At 41.4% G+C, this 19,193-nt stretch overlaps 1 protein-coding gene and 1 long non-coding RNA gene across 3 annotated transcripts in view; both read left to right on the top strand.

The window, feature by feature from the left end:
- The first annotated feature begins 6,495 nt into the window (after positions 1-6,495).
- Positions 6,496-19,193, top strand: part of LOC116422290 — a 33,720-nt gene continuing 21,022 nt past the window's right edge. The window contains exon 1 of one of the 2 annotated variants that reach the window (XR_004232870.1): positions 6,496-6,819. This is a non-coding gene — a long non-coding RNA (uncharacterized LOC116422290). Of the gene's footprint in view, positions 6,820-13,007; positions 15,579-19,193 lie in introns of those variants that run through there. The other variant, XR_004232869.1, reaches the window with a different exon arrangement.
- Positions 8,753-10,909, top strand: POU3F3 (POU class 3 homeobox 3). The gene is given in 3 exon segments (XM_031958801.1): positions 8,753-8,865; positions 8,868-9,284; positions 9,287-10,909. Coding segments are annotated over 3 exon segments (1,485 nt in total). The 5' UTR covers positions 8,753-8,789; the 3' UTR covers positions 10,279-10,909.

Here is a 19,193-nt window from a genome sequence, read left to right as displayed (position 1 = left end):
ACTGCGTTGTCACGTGCACAAACCTAAAGAAAGTGTGGTGATGATGATGATGATGATGATGATGACGACGATGACGACGATGACTATGGCAATGAGGAGTTAGAGAAGGAGGAAAAGGAGGGTTTAAAAAAAAAACACACACTTTAATCTTCCAGGACAGTTTAATGTACAGTATTCATACATAAATTCCAGAACCTGAAATATCTTGTTAGATTAAAAACAGCCCCAACATTGTTGAGACCGATAACATTATACTTTGGTGACAAGATCTTAAATCTTTGAATTTATAACTAAGCCTATATATTGCCTCCAAGATACTTAAGAACTTTCCTGGAAATCAGATAGTTCAGCTCTATCAATAAAGACGGAAATCCTATGGGTTTCTCTATTTGAAAACTTGAAAAATATTGAACACATGGATCCACCCCATAAAAACTTCCAGATTGACAAGAGTAAATTTTCACTAAAATGTTCCCGTTTTAAAAGCCTCCTCATTCCCCCTGCATAAAGCACCCTGTCTGGATGGTGAGTATGCTTAATGTTTTAATTTGTAAATGCTAATCAGGCAATTGCTGTTCACTGTTGCAAGTGTCTCGGCACCTTATCATTCTCAAATGGAAGCGAATAAATAAATATCCACTTTGCATTGGGGGCAGGTACTACATTGGCTATGGTCTTTCCTCTCCTCCCCACTACCACCATCACCATCACACTATCACTTGGCAAAGATGATTTGCCAATCTCCAGCCATTAAAAATCCATGGCTTTATCCAGTACGTTGCCTTTTAATTCATTTATGGCTAGATTGGTCCATCCCCAAGTAATTGCAGTATTTCAAAGCAGTCTGCATAAAATATCATTCTCAATTTAACTTGTTGATTCTTGAGGAACTATTATTTTCTGTTAATTTTTAACTTAAAAAAACACAAAGACAAACATAGAAAATTAAAGTTTTAAAAAGTGGTTTCTATTTTTAAGTATACTTGGCAAAAGAAAATAGTCTTATATGTTTCAAAGAAATAACCAAGTCACTCCAAAACATATATGAAGGTATCTGTACAGTGTATGAGTGTACATATATAAAAATACAGTATAAAATTAAAAATAATAAATCAAATATCATAAACAAGTTATTGTGTAAAGAAAAGCATGCTTTAATTTTGTGCCACACCACAACTTTATGCCAAATACCTGTCTAAAAAAAAAAGAAAGCTTTTTCATATATAAAAATATCCAATATTACTTAAAATATATTTAAATATATTAAATAGTGTATTCCTAGTAGCAGAATTCTATGACAAGGCTACAAATAGTTCAGTCCCCATTTTCCCAAAGGCTTTCATTTGAAATATTCACATAATCACAGCAAAAGCAGTATTGGGGGCTCAAATTATAATATAAATTACCTCAATTCTCTACCTCATTTTATTGGTATAGAATAGATGACATCACCCTCCCGATATTAAATGTGGAAGTTTATAAAGGAAAAAGATTAAATGAAAATACTTTGTTAGTATTATTCATATCATTTCAAAATATCTTGCTTTGGTATGAGACCGTTAACGGACCTAGTCTTAGATCCAGGGTTTAAAAGTTAACAAAAACTTTTTCCTGCTTTAGTTCTAGTTAATTTGGATTTCAACCGGAAAGAATGAGTTATCTTTTCTCTTCCTTCCAGAGGCAGATTATGGTTCTGCACGTAATGTATCTCCATGTTAATAGGGATCCATGACACATTTACAGGTGTGTTCAACTATTGACCTATGGAAGGAGACTTCTTACTTAGACATACATGACTTCTTTTCCTAAGTCTTACTCTATCTATCTCCATAGGGGAGGGAGAGTGGATGTTGCAGAGAAAATAACTATTTTCTCAGAACAGGTTTAGATTTCTCTTTCAGCATTTTAGAAAGCTCTTATTACTCTGTTACAAGAGTCCCACAATAAAGTAGTTTTTATTTCAACCTCAAAAGCCATGGAGGGGCACATCTTGTGTCCCTTTTTAAAGTTTTCCCCAAATCTGTGACATAGGGCTATGTGATAGATAACCCCTGCATGCCCAATCAAAAACAAGAAGGCCAATATTTTATAATTCCATTTCAATGAAAAGTTGATCAAGGAAAAGATAGTTGGTTTTAAATTTTAAAAAATTAAATTTTATCATAAAACATTGCTGGTACCAAGTTTTAGAACAGCAATTAGATTTTAAACTCAATAAAATATACTTTTTTTTTCCTTTGGGCTCTATCTCCTGCCCGTGTTTCCTGAGTTCTCCATCTAGTAAAAAGCCCAAGCAATTCATCAGGTTATTTCTGAAGTAAATTTCTTATCGAGTCCCTGGGCTACACCTTGCTACAGATTTTCGTTTCAAAAATCTGTAGCTAGGAGCATAGCTTTTAGATAATAGCTTAAAGAGTTCGACCCAACTATCATCGTCTTCAAAGCTAAACCCTGTCTTAGGCTCTAGACAAACTAGACAAAAATCCATCTCATTAAGAAAATGAAATGATTAGCTTTAAAATTATATTTCTTTCAGGCCCACTTCACAAATATGGTTTGGGGGCCATCTTGCTTCTAGTATGAACACAAACATCGCGCAATGTATACAATTCACAATGTGAATATGTATAAAAGTAGCGTTTAGTCTTTCCTCTGGCAAGTTTAGAGGAGCAGACTTGCTGTTGAACTCGCTGCATTTCCTCAGCTCTGCCTTAGACGAGTCATTGCTCCCCCTGCTGGTCAGAAGTGCTACCTCTGAACACTTCAAAAGTTTATTTTGTTCAGTAAGCCGTGTCATATAAAATTAACGACAACCAATAAAATTAGCTTATATGTTTCAACTGTAAAAGTCCAAAACAAAATAAAGCTAGTTTTAGTGGAGCTAGAAAGCTCTGGCTTGGCTTCTTCTCTTTGGCTGAACTAGGGTCCTTTTATCTAAAGCCCAGTGCACAAACATATAGCTTAATGTGACTAGTGTTCTTCCTTTTATTTCTTTCTCTATGGCAACCAATATGTTCTGCTCAGAAATGTTCCCCATCAAGGAAACAAATGATCTTCAGGGAGCAGCTCTATACGGCATCTGTTCCAATGGAGCACACAGAGTTAACCCCAGTCAAAAAAGACGCTGCCGAGCACGTCCACAAGAAAGTGGTAAAACAGCGATTCTTCTCTCCTAAAACTGAACCACTAACCCTCTATTTTTACAAGCCTTTTTATTGATTTGGATATTGACTGTTTCCAAAAAAGTGACTAATTCTATTAAATTGCAATATTTTGTGTCCCAGAGGGCAATGAAATATCACTCCATCCACTCTTCCAACTTGTCTCCATTCCCATTCTTTTGAAAACATAAAAACACACTGATCCGACAAAGCCTAAAAATTACCTTCTGACTGTTTTAACTCAGGCCAAAGGTTCATGTAGCATATTTGGCCTATTGATTTCCTTGCATCTTATTTATGGAATTAACTTCACTCCATAAGAGTTTCAAGCCATCAGCCTGTACCTCTCAATTAAAAAGTGGGGTGTGGGAGAGAAAGAAAGAAAGGAGAGGTTGTCAAAAATGAAAAACAAAGTGAAATCTGGTTTGTAATTCTGAAGCTCCAATCTCCTCTGAGAATAAAATGAAAGGATGTCCTGGTTAGTTTTGATGGATTATACTTTCTGATGGACTTTCACTAGAGTTCTAGGTGTTATGTTTAACTGTCTATTCCTTAGATACAGTATTAACCCCATGTGTGCACTATAATGCTCTCTTCCTCTTCCTCTTCTCTGCATCCTCCCCCTAGCCTTTTCTCTCCTGTTATCCCCTCCCCCCCCCCACCCTGCTCCCCCTCCAAGACTTAAGCAGCCTCATTTCACTCCCCTAGCCCTCAGCAGGAGTCTAGCCCTCCCCCTCCTACTTTCTAGCCTGGTCACACTATTGTAGTTTACCACCCCAATGCTGGCTAAAGCTGTGATATCTACACACACATACACACACAAACAACACACATTCATAAGAAGATTTTTTTCTGAAGAAACATTTGAAAAAAAATATATGTATATATATATATATGTTTTATATATATATATATATATATAATTTCACACATATTTTAAAATTTCTATTCTTTTTCTCAGGCCTTTAAAAAAAAAAAAGTCACATACATAGTGACCAGAGAAATAAAGTCTGTCACAAACTTTCTAGCAGAAAAGGGTCCTTTGAGCTTTGAAATGAATCCATTCATTTTATTAAATATTTCACTAAAATTGTTTCCCATACACATACATACACAGACTAGGCCCTTCCAAATAACTGCCAAAGCTCTCGGTCTTCTCCTAAGCAATGAAGATAATTTCTGAACACTAGTAAAGAAAATAAATTAATTGAAATAGAAGAAAATAAAAAACACTTACCTAGCAAACTTCCAGGATAGAATTTTTAAGTAGCTTTATTTTAGGTTTTAATAAGGTGACAGGGGAAAAGAGCATGTTCTGAACTCCAATGAAACCATCCTTCCTAAGACTTTCCTTTACACTGACTTCACTAAGCCTAGCTCTCCACTAGTCTATTATTTTCACCAAAATATATGAAAATTTATGCAAATGAAAATCAGCACTAACTGTTCTCCCCTTGTTATATACTTTGGATTTTTTTCCAGACAAAACAATCACACTCCTCAAAGGGAGGGGGTGGGTGGGGTGGGGGTAGGGGTGTATGTGTATGTGGGGGGGGGGAGTTAGGAAGTAAGTAAAAAGAAAGGGAAATGAAGGGAAAATTCTAACTTAGTATATTTCTGTTATCTAAGAACACAGCATTTTTAGGGTCACCCCCCCCATATATACACCCTCCTTTATAGAAAAAAAAAAAGTAGATCTGTTTGCCGAGGCACTATCACGTTTCATCAGGCCACCTGAGACGGCTTTTGAAAGCGTGTACTGTGAAATTCATAGCAGTAATTTAGACAAAATCCTCACTGTATATTAATGAAAGGCGGCCCCATGGCACCGTTCCTATCCTCCCCATTCAGTGTAAACAAAACCACGAGACTCACTCGGTTTTTGAGCCTGATCCAAGCAAAATCGGCTGGAAAGGAAAACATGGGGTTCTGGCAGTGACTTATTCAAACGTCTGCACCTGGAGATCTCAGATTTATTCAATGAAATCTGTGTTAGATCTTTCATATAGACATACATACATACATACACATATAAAAGAAACCTTTGGAGGACGCAAGGGAACAAAAAAAAATCGTTATGTTTAGGGTTTGAGTTACCATTACCCTTCAGATCTGTATACTTCACATTAATGGTTTAGCTAAACCTACCTAAGATGGTCTCTTTCACGGATCGTGCTGGAGCGGGACGTAATTCTACCCAGCTATAGTTAATCTTCAAATCATGCATATGCTGGTGCACACTTGGTGTTGGGATATAGCTTATGCTGTAAACTGAGTTCAACTAACTGTATTCTGCAATGAAATTATTAATCGGGAGAGGGACACTCTGGTTCACATTTTAATGAAAATACACAAGTGGATTTCCACCTACCTCCATGGAGCACATGCACTCATTGTTCACATTTGCCTGCAAAGGAGCAGATAGGTCTTGAGGAATACATAGTACATATTAATATGCCTATATTCTGCATCTACGCACACTGTATGCAAGTACATAACATAATGTTACGTATATAACTGTATGCAAGTAACATAAATCTATGTTGTGCTGCATGTATAGGATGTATCCCATATATACAATCATTAGCAAAGATATATTCAGTGAATATCCGAATTGTGTTATTTCTTTGGAAATCCCCGAGGAGTGTTCAATTTGCCCTTGTTTTGGTTGCCACTTTCTCTTTTTTCTTGGTTCGCTGAGGTTGCCTCTGTGCAGCGTTTCCGCTTGGTCGCATCTCACCCTCTCCTCTCTTCTCCCTCCTCCCCCAAGCACTCCCCCTCCCGTCCCCCTTAACTCTTTCAGCCAGGCTAAGAAATAATAAAACATTAGATCCGACCATCATTCACATCTACATATGCACACACTCTCTCCAATTCCAATCACACTTAACATGGGGGGGGGGGGTTGGAATATTACTACTATTGCTAAAAATGATAACCGTAATAAAAATGTACCCGCCACAAAGTGGAGATCGGGGCAATTGATTCCTGCATTTTTGGCTCCATTTCTGTAAAATCGAGAATTTCTAAAGGCCATTCGTGTTTGATGTACTTACTACCACTACCTGGGTGAAAGCTGGGCTGATTTGGTTTTCAAATAAAGTATATGGCTCACACAGAAACCCTCAAAGTTACAGGAGTAGAATAAACACTCGCTCCCATTGCAGAGAAAGGATACAGGGAGAAACAAGAAAGAGAAGGGGGTGGGGAGGAAAGAAAGAGGAGAGAGAAGGAGAAAGGAGAGAGAGAGAGAGAGAGAGAGAGAGAGAGAGAGAGAGAGAGAGAGAGAGAGTGAGAGAGTGTTAGTTTATAGGTTTCTCCCTTACACGCGCGGGCACAGTACTACTACTGAGTAGTACATTTCCCACGTCGGTGGCAAGAGAGAACTAAAACAAAGAGGAGTGCAGATTGAATGAAGGGGTTTGCGGAAAGTTGCAGTATTTTGCCCAGGGAGGAGACTAGCCGCGACCAACGCTTTCGGAAATGCAAGCTCTCCAGCCGAAAAAAGGGAGGGGGTAGGGGCTGGTGAATGGATGGAAACTTTGAAACAGACGAGGACATCGTTCTATAGGTATTATCTATTTCAGGGATGCATACCAAGTAGAGCGTTTTATAGGACGCCGGAATTACTTGCCGACAGAATGGATTATTAGATAGGGTGGGTGACTTTTTATTATTTATTTTTCCACACCGATTTTCTCTTTTCCTTCTTCCAAGCCCCGATCCCTTCTCATTCTTCATTCCTTCTCCACTCCTTTCCCTTCTCTCCTGATCTTATTCTCAGTTCTCACGTTTAGGAAACTCAAATGTATTTGCTGGACACTAAGAGTTAAGATGTTGTGGACGGAGCCAGGGGGCGGGGGGTGGGGGATTTCGGGGGGAAGGGAGGAGAAAAAGGGAGAGGGAGGGAGAATGGTGGGGGAACGACAGATTTCCAGCTTCTACGACACTTTGCCTAAATTAAAAAGCAACCAATCGGAACGGCCGGAAGGGGGGCCGCGCGTCCTAAGCCAGTCATTCTAGGATTGTCAATCACACAGCGGGTAGCCAATCAGCGGGGGCCCTTGCGCTCGACTTCCTTGTATTTGGGAAAGTGTGGTGGTGGGTGCGCGCTCTCGGCGAGGGTAAACATTCAGCAGTCCCTGCTCTGTGAGGGAGGGACAGAGGGAGAACTGTCAGATCGGAAAAAGAGCGAGAGAAAGAGAGTGAGGGGGGAGAAAGAGAGTGAAATTAGGCAGACAGAGAGAGAGAGAGAGAGAGAGAGAGAGAGAGAGAGAGAGAGAGAGAGAAGAGGAAAGAGAGGGCGCAGAACTGCTGCTGCAACTACTCTCCAGCACCACTATCACCACCACCACCAACCACCACCAGTGCACTCAGCAAGCCTTGCAACAACTTCCCCACTGGAGTTATTGTGTATCAAGGATATCCTATATGCACACACATACCTACACCTCTACCAATGCACTCTTCCTCCTACTTCTCCAGGCAACTGCTGGGATAAAAAATAAAACACCAAACCAAATCATCATCAACAAGGTAACAGAACAATTCAACCTCTTTTTTTTCTCCGTTTCAATTTTTTTCTTGTTACATTTGTTTCCTAATTTCTGCCCAAAAGGAAAGATGTCTCATCAGACTGTGACTGTTGCGAGAAGGATGAAAAAGGACTCTCGTTTCAGAGGCAACAAAATGCTCCAGCAATAGCAACTTTGGAGAAATGCATCATCGAAGGAAGTTTTCGTAGGACAGCAACAAAACTTGCAAAGAGGAAAAAGAGAGAGGGAGAGAGAGGACAAGAAGGGGAGACCAGGAGTCACACTCCCCTCCCCCTAAACCACCAGCAACCAACAGCATCATCCTCACGCCTTAAAGGAAATTTTTTTTAAAGTTTTACTATAAGAGGAAAAGAAGTGAAATAAGCTCTTAAAGGAGAAAGAGGGGGGGAAAGTGGACGAGCAAAAGAAGTTGTTCGTTGAGATTATACATATATATAATTTTTTTTTAAAGGAAGAACCGAAAAGCCTTTTTCTTTGTTGTTTCCTTCGAAGCCGTCACTTAACAGGTGAACTGAGACCACCAGAGCCTGGGGCAGAGTCCATCCTCACCCTCTGGAAAGGGAAAAAGAGGGGGAGAGAGGAAGCCCGCCCAAAGGCAGAGGACCGACACCGGGCCCCCTCCCCAAGAAAATACTTCAACTGGCTCAAAGAGGGCTTGGAGGGGTGGGGGGGAAAACACGACCATCCCCGAAGGAGGGCAAGGAGTGCACCCAGATAGCCGAGTCCCTCTCCCTAGGGCGCTGTTGCTGTTGCTGCTGCTGTTGCTGTTGACCAAGGCCCGGCGGCGACCCCCGCACCCTGCGGATCGGCGTTGCAGCTGCAGCCGGGGGCGGCTGCGGCGGAGGCGGAGGCGGAGGAGGAGGAGGAGGAGGAGGAGGAGGAGAAGGCGGCGGGGCCGGCGGGGGGGGGCGGGGAGGGGGAGGAGGGGGAGGAGGAGGAGGAGGAGGAGGAGGGAGGAGGAGGGAGGGGCGAGGCGGCGGCGGCTGCGGCGGCGGCTGCGGCGGCGGCTGCGGCCGCGGCTGCTGCGGCGGCGGCGGTGGTGGCGGCGGTGGGGTGGCGGGAGCGGAGCGGTATGGCCACGGCGGCTTCTAACCCGTACCTCCCCGGGAACAGCCTCCTGTCGGCCGGCTCCATCGTGCACTCGGACGCTTCGGTGGTGGGGGCGGCGGCGGGGGCGGAGGCGGCGGCGGGGGCGGCGGCGGAGGCATGCAGCCGGGAAGCGCCGCTGTGACCTCGGGCGGCTACCGTGGGGACCCGTCCTCAGTCAAGATGGTCCAGAGCGACTTCATGCAAGGGGCTATGGCCGCCAGTAACGGCGGCCATATGCTGAGCCACGCTCACCAGTGGGTCACGGCCCTGCCCCACGCCGCCGCCGCCGCCGCCGCCGCCGCCGCCGCCGTGGAAGCGGGCTCGCCTTGGTCCAGCAGCGCTGTGGGCATGGCCGGCAGCCCTCAGCAGCCGCCGCCGCCGCCGCCGCCGCCACCCCCGCAGGGCCCCGACGTGAAAGGAGGCGCCGGGAGAGACGACCTGCACTCTGGCACAGCGCTGCACCACCGAGGGCCGCCCCACTCGGCCCCCACCGCCGCCGCCCCCACCAAGGCCACCTGGGCGGCTGGGGCGCCGCCGCCGCCGCTGCTGCCGCCGCCGCCGCCGCCGCTGCAGCCGCGCACCTCCCGTCCATGGCCGGGGGCCAGCAGCCGCCACCGCAGTCTCTGCTCTACTCGCAGCCCGGGGGCTTCACGGTGAACGGGATGCTAAGTGCCCCTCCAGGGCCCGGAGGGGGCGGTGGAGGAGGTGGCGGCGGTCAAAGCCTAGTGCACCCGGGGCTGGTGCGCGGAGACACACCAGAGCTGAGCGAGCACCACCATCACCACCACCACCATCCTCATCCGCCGCATCCGTCGCACCCACACCACCCGCAGGGACCCCCTCACCACGGAGGGGGAGGCGGCGGCGGCGGAGGCCCGGGACTGAATAGCCACGACCCTCACTCTGACGAAGACACGCCGACCTCCGACGACCTGGAGCAGTTCGCCAAGCAGTTCAAACAGCGACGGATCAAACTGGGATTCACGCAGGCAGATGTGGGGCTGGCCTTGGGCACCCTCTACGGGAACGTGTTCTCGCAGACTACCATCTGCCGCTTCGAGGCCCTTCAGCTGAGCTTCAAAAATATGTGCAAGCTGAAACCGCTACTGAACAAGTGGCTGGAGGAGGCCGACTCGTCCACCGGCAGCCCCACCAGCATCGACAAGATCGCAGCCCAGGGCAGAAAGAGGAAGAAGCGGACCTCCATCGAGGTGAGCGTCAAAGGAGCCCTGGAGAGCCACTTTCTCAAGTGCCCCAAGCCTTCGGCTCAGGAAATCACCAATCTGGCCGACAGCCTGCAGCTGGAAAAGGAAGTGGTGAGAGTCTGGTTCTGTAACCGGCGGCAGAAAGAGAAGCGAATGACACCCCCAGGGATCCAGCAGCAAACGCCCGACGATGTCTACTCGCAGGTCGGCAACGTGAACGCGGACACGCCGCCCCCACATCACGGACTGCAGACTAGCGTGCAGTGAAGATGGAGAGAAATGAGAGAGGGAGAGAAAGAGAGGGAGGCACCAACCACTGCAGCCGCAGCCGTCGCCTCCGCAGCTGCCGCCAGCCACCGCCAGCCGCCACCACCATCGCCAGCAACCGCTGCCGCCGCCGCCGCCACAACAAAATCAGCAGCAACAACAACGAGAGGAGAAAAATATCCATCCCCCTCTCGTCCCCCACCTCCTCTGCCCCCCCATACCTACATACGTGCACACATTTTTGTAAAAAGGAAAGAAAAATAGACTAGAGTCCGGAGGAGAAAAGCACCAAAATAAAAGAAAATGGGGGCAAAGAAAACAAGAAGCTTAATAAAAATCCAGACTGTTCAGACTGGTGTGTGTGTATGTGTGTGTGTGTGTGTGTGTGTGTATATATACACACACACACACACACATACATATATAAATAATGGGAAAATATTTGGAGAAAAGGGGGGAACGATCAAAGCGAACGCGTTTATATACTGTGGTGGTTTTTCTTTTTTTTAATGGGGGAGGGGGGAGATGCATTCTGCGCCAGAACTACAGATGTGGGGTTTCCCCCTAAATTATCTCCTGTTGAAGCGGTGGACAGGACAGCGCCCACCTCGATACTTCTCTCCTCTCCTCTAAAAAAAAAAAGCCTCCTTCCCTACTTCACAGTACACGGAAACTTTTTCTTTCATGGGAACAGTTCAGAAAGGAAGAGAAATAAAGGCATCTGATTTGATCAGAGGGTGCCTACATGCGTTCCAGGACCCTTGGCTTTTTTTTTTTTTTCTTGCCATATTCACATAATTTGGGGACAAGTAGACATCTACTCTGAAATGAAATGTATCAGTTCACTTCAGAAAAGGAAATATGCACACAGCACTAAAATAAGCAGACTGAATAACTGAAGTTAAAAAAAGAAAGAAAGAAAATACCCTTAAAGTTGACCCCAAAAGAAAAGGGTGGGGGGAGGGGGAAAGGGACAAACACCGGAGGGGGGTGGGGAGAAGAGAGACTCCCAGTACGTGAAAGTTCGAGGTTCTAGGAGGACTTTGCATGAATCAAGGGCAACAACAAGAGAGAAATGGGGAAATGACAAGCCTGTCATAGTTGTGGTTTTGACGGCTGCCACTCAACGTGGAAGATTCAAAAAAGAAAAAATCCACCGCCAATATTTTTTTTATTAATATTTTTATTTTTTATTTCTGGACTGATTCAGATAAAGGGATTTAGAAAGACTGAGTATCTGCAGCTGCACTTATCTGAACTTCTCCTCTCCTAAATCCGTTGCCAACTTTGAATGGGTGCTGTGGATGTGATTATATAATACTGCCATTTCCAAGCAGTGTTTTTGGTAGGTTTTAATAAACAGACTTTTCAAAAGACGGCAATATAGAATTGTTAGATCCGTTGTTGATCTAAAAATATTTGCTTTATATTTTCATTAAATGACTTCTTTTAATATTTTATTCAGAATACCTATGAACTGCTGCAAAACGGTAATTTATTTTTCCCCAGATCTTGTATTACGTGTTTTTTTCAGACGAGCACAAATCAAAAATGAAATGAAAATATGGACAGTTGTTAGGTAATAAGGGTATCTTTTGATGTGATAATTTGATTGTAATTTAATTTGAGTAGTGATTCCGTAAGAGCTGATTGAGAAAATAAATTTGTTAGAATGAAATAGTCTGTGTCTGATGCGTAAACACTGTGTCGGAAAAAAAAATTTCTTGAAATATTTTTAGACAGTGAAAATCCTTAAGTGATAGAAATAATGAACTATTAACCTAAACCACTTAAGGATTTTGGAAATGCAAAACAAAAGAAAAGGCTTATTCATGCTGTTAGCATTTTTAGGGTAATAGTCACTCCTGGTAAACTCATGAATTTCCTAATATTTCTTTCCTTAATTTCACTAAGCTTTTTAAAATGGGATGATGGGATACTCTTAACTAGTAAGGAACCCACTTTTTGGATATATCTGTTTTCTTCTAATCTAAGAGTATAGTGCCTCACTAAAAATATCAAGTGTTCATTAATGGTTCATACAAAATGCTTCAAAAAGTTTAGCCTCTCCCCTCTCCTTCCCATCTGTTCTTTCTATATTTCTCTGTGTGTCTGGCCTCTTAAAACTAAAAACAGTGAAGGATAGTTTTTTATGCCTATAAATGATTTTATAATATAACATCTGAATGATCATTGAATTTATCTTCATAATTTTAATGTATTTTAATGGAAAAATATACTCCCAAAATTCTATTTACAGTTGTGTAATTGTTGTCTCAGGCCCTTGGTACTTAGTGTTAAGTGCTCCAATGTTTTCTTCATCCTCAGCAGTTTCCATATCATCGTAATACAGTGGGGTATATTAGTTTGTCAAAGATGCTTTTAGATACAGCAGAAAGGATTGTCATACTTATCAACTGAATTTATTATTATTTACAGATTTGTGGAAAAGCTTTCAATATTTAAGGTTGTAAGAACTAGATAAGCAAAAGTGTCTACAAAGTTAAATCCTTCATTAGTGTACTTTTCAAAAAATACTTTTTATGTGTGATATAAATCTTAAGTATTTTCCACTGGTTTTCTACTTCCTCCCCCCCCTCCCACTTTATCATACCTTTTATCCCTCCCATCTATTCTCTCTCTCTCTCTCTCTCTCTCTCTCTCTCTCTCTCTCTCTCTCTCTCTCTCTCACACACACACACACACACACACACTCACCCCCCCTTTCCTCTCCTTTCCTCTCTTTCCCTCTTTCTTTTCCCTCCCTCCTTTCCTTCCTTCTTTCTCTGCTTGAAATTGGGGTTTAAAACGGGAAATTTTTAGAGAAACAAGAAAGAATTGTTCCTTTTCCCATAGGTCAAGTGTCACTTTCATAAATCCAGGCCAAGCTGATAGCTCTATATGAGAATGTTTCATTTTTAAACAAAATCTTTAGCTAAAAATCATAATCATTTGGATCTGTGAAATTTAGGAAAGATCGTAACCTGAAAGAGAAGGATATCAAATGAAAGAACCATAATTTTTACTTGTTTTTACTGTTGTTATCTTTCTTTTTTTTTTTTTTTTTTTTTTGTTCAATAATAGATATTCAGCAATTTCATAACCTGAAAGGGGATGGGGGAGGAGGATTTCATCAGTTTTACTGTCTTCTGTGCAAAGAATGGCCATTTAATTTGGTGGCAAAGGGTTGGGTAGGTTTGTGTTTATATGGTGAATACTATTAACACGTGAGGTGGAATCCTGTTTTTCACACAGGAAGGGTAGTGGCTGATTAGACAAGGCTATTTAAATTTCTTAGAAGTATTTGGTTACTGAACTTGGATGACAACAAAGGATAACATTAGGTTTCACACTGTTTTCTATTAAAAGGCAACCTTTGCCGGTTTCTGTGGGGAAAAAAAAGCTGATTTTAGAGTAGCAGAATAACTTTTACTTTGACAAGCTGGCAAAAATGTCCCCATTTGTGTGTTATTTTGCATAGTCAGTGAGGTCATTTTGTCCCATAATAAAAATAACATTATTCTTGTTGGTATTAATCTTTTGAATGTATTTGGAAACTTCAGGGTTGCAAGCACATGGATAACAAAATGATGGGTAGCTATAATGGAGAGGTTTATGCTAAGGGTTATATTGTTACACATGTAAATATGAAAAATATTATTATATATCACCAGATCTTTTAATGAATTTAAGCAATGTGTTCATTTACCCCACCAGTGTCTCTTGTGCTTAGCAAATAGTTCTTCAGCTTTTCCTCTATTTTTGTCCTCCTACTCCCTTTCCCTATCTAGCCTAAAGGAAAGCCAAATGTTTAACAAAGTTATATTTAATCAGTCTGGGTAATCCCAAAATGTGATTATTTAATTTACAGTTTCTTGTTCCTAAACTTCAATCCTCTTAATGAGTCTCCCATCCTTTCTCTACAAGTCTATATTGAGAAATCATTTCAAGATGTATTTAAAATAGTCACCTCACTGTTGTTGATCTATCTTTTTTATTTCTATTATTTTTAGGATCTAGAACAGATCTACTTTGTTTCCAAATACCACCATTCTTAATTGACCTTTAGAGATTCCTTATGCTTTCCTGTAGTATCTGGTATTTGCACATGTTCACGAGTTGTTCTGTATGAATGGTTTTTAATGGAACGTTTAGAAAATAATTGGTTCTGAAATGAAATGTAGTATATACTCGATAGTTTTATCAATAAGTGTAATATTTTAAATAATTTTAACAATTAAATTTGTTTTCTTAAATTATATATTTGTAAAATATTTATCCTGTTGAAAGCAACAATATATTGTTGTATTTATTCATTTTATTTTTATAATAAATGATCAACCTCTTCAAGTTAAAGCAAAAATGACACTTTTATATACTTATGTATAAATATCTTTTAAAAGATGGATATATTTGCATCAATTTATATGATAAACAGAGTGAGATCCATCAATACAGTTTAGTTTTCAGAACTAAATTGTAGGAGAGAACATATTCTCCACATGAAGTTTAGCTTGCTCAAGTTCTAGAGTAATTAATCAAATTCTAAAAGGGATGCAACAAGTATTGGCACTGGGTATAGAGTTGAAATTAATTATTTAGAACCCAGACCTATCCCCACCCATCCGTCCCCAAGAAGATAGAAATTCTTAGGGAATTATCTTATTTTGTGGAATGTACGTGATTTGCTAGAAAGACGGAAACAGAAACAATGTATTGGTGAAAAAACCCAATTATTTTCGGTTTCACTTAGAAATACTTAACTGTATTCATTCTTAACGATGAAAGACAGAAATAGAGTGAATTGAGTGGTTGGGGGTAATCGATGTATCTTTCAAAGCAAGATATTTTGGGGCTGGCTCCGCTATTTTAAACGGAGATAAAGCAGAACAACAATAACAAAAAACACACACCCAAAAATAATAATAATAAGGAATTCAGAGTGGATACGAAGGAATAGAATACCTTTCTTCCTATCCAGTTATTAGCAATATAAGCAGACAATAAAGAGGGAAAAGAGGTTGCCAGGATTTTCTGTTTGGCTTGACTACCTATCTCTAACTTTGTGCGTGTGGAATACTTGCTTATCCCAGCTCTTTAGAACTGTTATCTACCCTTCATCTGGAGGTCACTCACGTGACATCGTGACTACTAGTGCTGCACTGGAGGCTTGACCTTGACTTCCATACGGAAATCAGTGAGCTCAGTGTTTTACTTTTTAATCTCCTTTACCCAAGAGAAAGAAATATTGGAGGAAGTTGGAGGAATTCGGGAGTGGAAGAGGGAGCTGGTGGAGAGAGGTAGTGGAACGGGAATTATTTAATCAAATACTTTGGTGACTTATTAATTACATTATTCCTTTTCATTCTTGGTTAACATCCGTGCTTACTTATTTCTGTATCTTAAAATATGAATGTGAATGTGGAAAACATGGACTTATGATGTAACTATTTCAGCTTCAGGAGATTGGTCTTCTGGCAGACTAGGTAGTTTGATTTCTTTCTTTCATGAGTCCGGTTTTCCTTAAGGAAAAATCAACTCTGGAAGTGACCTCAGATGGGTCTGTGAGTACAATTAACAGACCGAGTTAATGGCAAAATAGTGGGTGAATGGGTGTGCCTGGTCTTTTTATTTGTTTATTTGTTTGGAAATGGGGGGGGGGGGGTAGTGACTTGAAAAGTGAGCATATGCAGTGAATCCGTCTCAGGAGGTTTGCAATGGATTTCAATTGTTGGGATATGATTCAGATAAAATAGGAGACACTTTAATATGCCTAAAGGTGAAAGGGAAAGGTGTTAAATAAAGGTACATAAGGTGTGTGTGTGTCTCAGTGTTTGAATGTGTAAAAAAAAAGTTAGAATGCTACTGTGTTTATTACTGTTTCTGTTTATTATTATTATCTCTATAGTTGTTATAGCCAGCCAGCCAGTTGTCTCTAACCCGTTTTTTGCTCGTGGGCAATGGGAGACCTGCAGGGAGGGAGGGAGCCTCTTGCTCCGGCTCTCCGGCGCAGCCAGCCTGTGCGGCTCACCAGTGGCAGCTGCTGCGGATCCCACAAGTTGTTTTCCTCGTGGCGACCATTCAGCAAAACGCACGATCTTTTCTCAAAGATTTAAATTTCGCGGATGAATTACCATACACCGGTTGCTTAGCAACTAAATTCAAGCAGGGCTAAGAATATGCAAGCTTTTTGTATTCTCATTAATAAAAATGCCACTCTGACACAGCAACCTGACTTTGGATCACTGCAACTTCTGTTAAAGCCATAGGAGAATACAACCCGTCTCCTCCATTTAATTACAGATCAGAATGGCTTGAAATGTGATGTTTTGTTAATCTATCTTCCTAAAAGCGATGTAAAAAATAACGGCTTTTCAAAAGCAGTAGAAAACTCTCTTCTCTCTCTCTCTCTCTCTCTCTCTCTCTCTCTCTCTCTCTCTCTCTCTCTCTCTCTCTCTCTCTCTCTCTCTCCTTCTCTCTCCCCTCCCCTTTCTCTCTTAAATGGAGCTGTCTGTCGATGTTACTGATAGCTGTAAACTGAAACCTTGTGAAACACATAGTTTTTGCTTCTTCCCTCTCCTATTGCCCACCATTATCACATCTAAAAGTATCAGTGCACTGTGAGCCAGAGATTAAACCATGGTGAGTTTAGAAAAGTAGAGGCCACTGGAGAAAATAAACTGAGAGAGGAGAAAGTTATTAAAGTTGAAGGGCAAGTCCATGGGAGTAAGGAAGGTGCTTGCAGATACTTTAAAGGCCCTGGTGATGATGCTTGTTGAGAAGTGTTCTACCTTACTGAATTCAAATCAACTTTTGCTGAATTCCCATTACTGATCGGTGGTGGATGTTTGTGTGGTGATTTTGAGACTGCATGGGGCAGATGTCTCAGGCTCCCTTTCTCTGCTTTTTCCCCCGATTCCAAACTTCCCCCTTTAGTGCAGGCTTTCCTCATCAGAGAGGTGCTTCCAAATCGAAAGGTTTTGCCGTAGCCAAAACCTCAGTGGTTCACTTCCCCGAAAGTTTGATGAAAAATCAAGAATCCAAACAGGATGCTCTGAGTAATAGAAACAAATGCTTTTTTTTAAAAAGGGGGGGGGGGGGGGAAGGAAGGAAAGAAGGGGAGGGAGGGAGGAAGGAAGGAAGGAAGGAGGAAAGAAGGAAGGAAGGGAGGGAGAGAGGGAAAGAGGGAGGGGGAGGGAGGGAGGGAGAGAAAGAAAGGAGGGAGGAAAGAAAGAAGAAAATAAAGAAAACCCTTCGGCAATAGTTTTTTTTAGGATTGGAATGTTGGGGGGGGGGGGGCAAAAGTTAAAAACTGTTAAGGCAATAAATAGGAATACACGTTGATTCCTATGGAGAGAGGAAGATTATTCAGAAACGTGAGTTTGTTTAGAAAAGTAATACTACTTAGGAGATTTGAGAAGGAAAGTTTCGATGAAATTCTGAGCGATAGCTTGCTGTTGCAGAATTAAAGATTTGACAAATTTCAACTGTATGCTAGGCACTTACTCAAATGTGCTAGTGCAGAAGCGAGTCTCTATGTGTGTGCGTGTGTACGCGTGTGCGCGCGCGCAGAAAGGAAGAGTTTCCCTCAGACTCGATTTTTACCCGGTGTTTTTCTTGATTTGTTTTTTTTTTTTTTTCTTAAACTTGTAACAAACATTTAAATAAGCAAAGCAAAGGAGGGAGTAGCTGCCACTACGAGAGAACTAGAACCGATAAAGTCCTACATCACCCAAGATCTTAGCCCCCTGCTTTCTGATGTGATAATGAGATGGATATCAGAGCATAGTTTAACAGTGGCAAATAAGCAAAAGCTAGGAAAAGATATGGATGGCTGTGCTATATTCACACACTTACACATCAACTACTTTTCCTGCATATTTAAAAGCTCCCAACTTCAAGCTGTTTTCATTTTTTTAATTAAAACAAAACTTTAAAAGTTGAAATCTACAGAGATTCTGATACCTCAGTGGCAGCTAAAAGCATCCTAACTTAACCAAAAGTGTAAGCTAGAAAGAACATTTCTACTGGTTAACCTAGGTGGTTATGGAGGCCGATTTTTACAACTAGATGTTGTAATGTTACCTATTTTTTGCTGAAAAGGGAAATTATGGTAGTGGGGAAATCAGGTTTGAGACCGAAGCTTTTATGTTACAATGTTTCTAGGCTTCATAGTTTGTTTTTTTTTTTTTTTTTCCAGTGTAAAGTGCATAATAAGCAGAAACCACTTATTTACAAATAAAATTATCCTGGACCGAGCCAACATTCCATGTATGTAATTCATTAATTCAGTCTTTCTCTTTCCTCTTTGGAAATAAACATTGACCTTAAAAATTAGCTTTACTGTAGAGTGAAGAGAAAAGTGTTCTTAAGAGGACATTGGCTATATTTGATTGTACTTTGAGAGAGAAAGAAAAAAAGAGATGAGAATGGACTATAGTAATACTATACTATACTATAGTAATGCTCTTTTGGGAGATGATTTATAAGATACACTATTCTGAAGGTAAAATTTTATTAATGGTATTTGGATCTCATCTTTTCTATCAGAAGTTTGTTAGAAAGTGTGTATATTAATGTTTATATGTATATGTATATATGCATGAAACTGAAATGTAAATGACTAGGTAGTTAGGGATATTAAGACTCACACATGTACTTGCATGAATACATATACGTACACTTTTAAAAAGATGTTGTAGTTAAGAAGTCTGCTAAAACTTGTCTATCAAATTTCTTCAGTTATTTCAGTGTAAAGAGATTAATTAACATACAATACAGCATAGAATGAAGTTTTTGCTCCACAAACTGTTGTTATGATGTTATTTAGAACTCAAATATTAGAACTTTCTTTGCCCATAACCCTGAACTGATTCACGTTATTCAAGGAGATTTCTTTGCTCTGGCACTTTCTG

The sequence above is a fragment of the Sarcophilus harrisii genome, chromosome 3 (assembly GCF_902635505.1).
Source record: "Sarcophilus harrisii chromosome 3, mSarHar1.11, whole genome shotgun sequence".
Lineage (NCBI taxonomy): Eukaryota > Metazoa > Chordata > Mammalia > Dasyuromorphia > Dasyuridae > Sarcophilus > Sarcophilus harrisii.
Note: the sequence above shows the minus strand (reverse complement) of the source record. Positions and strands in the feature narration are given on the sequence as shown.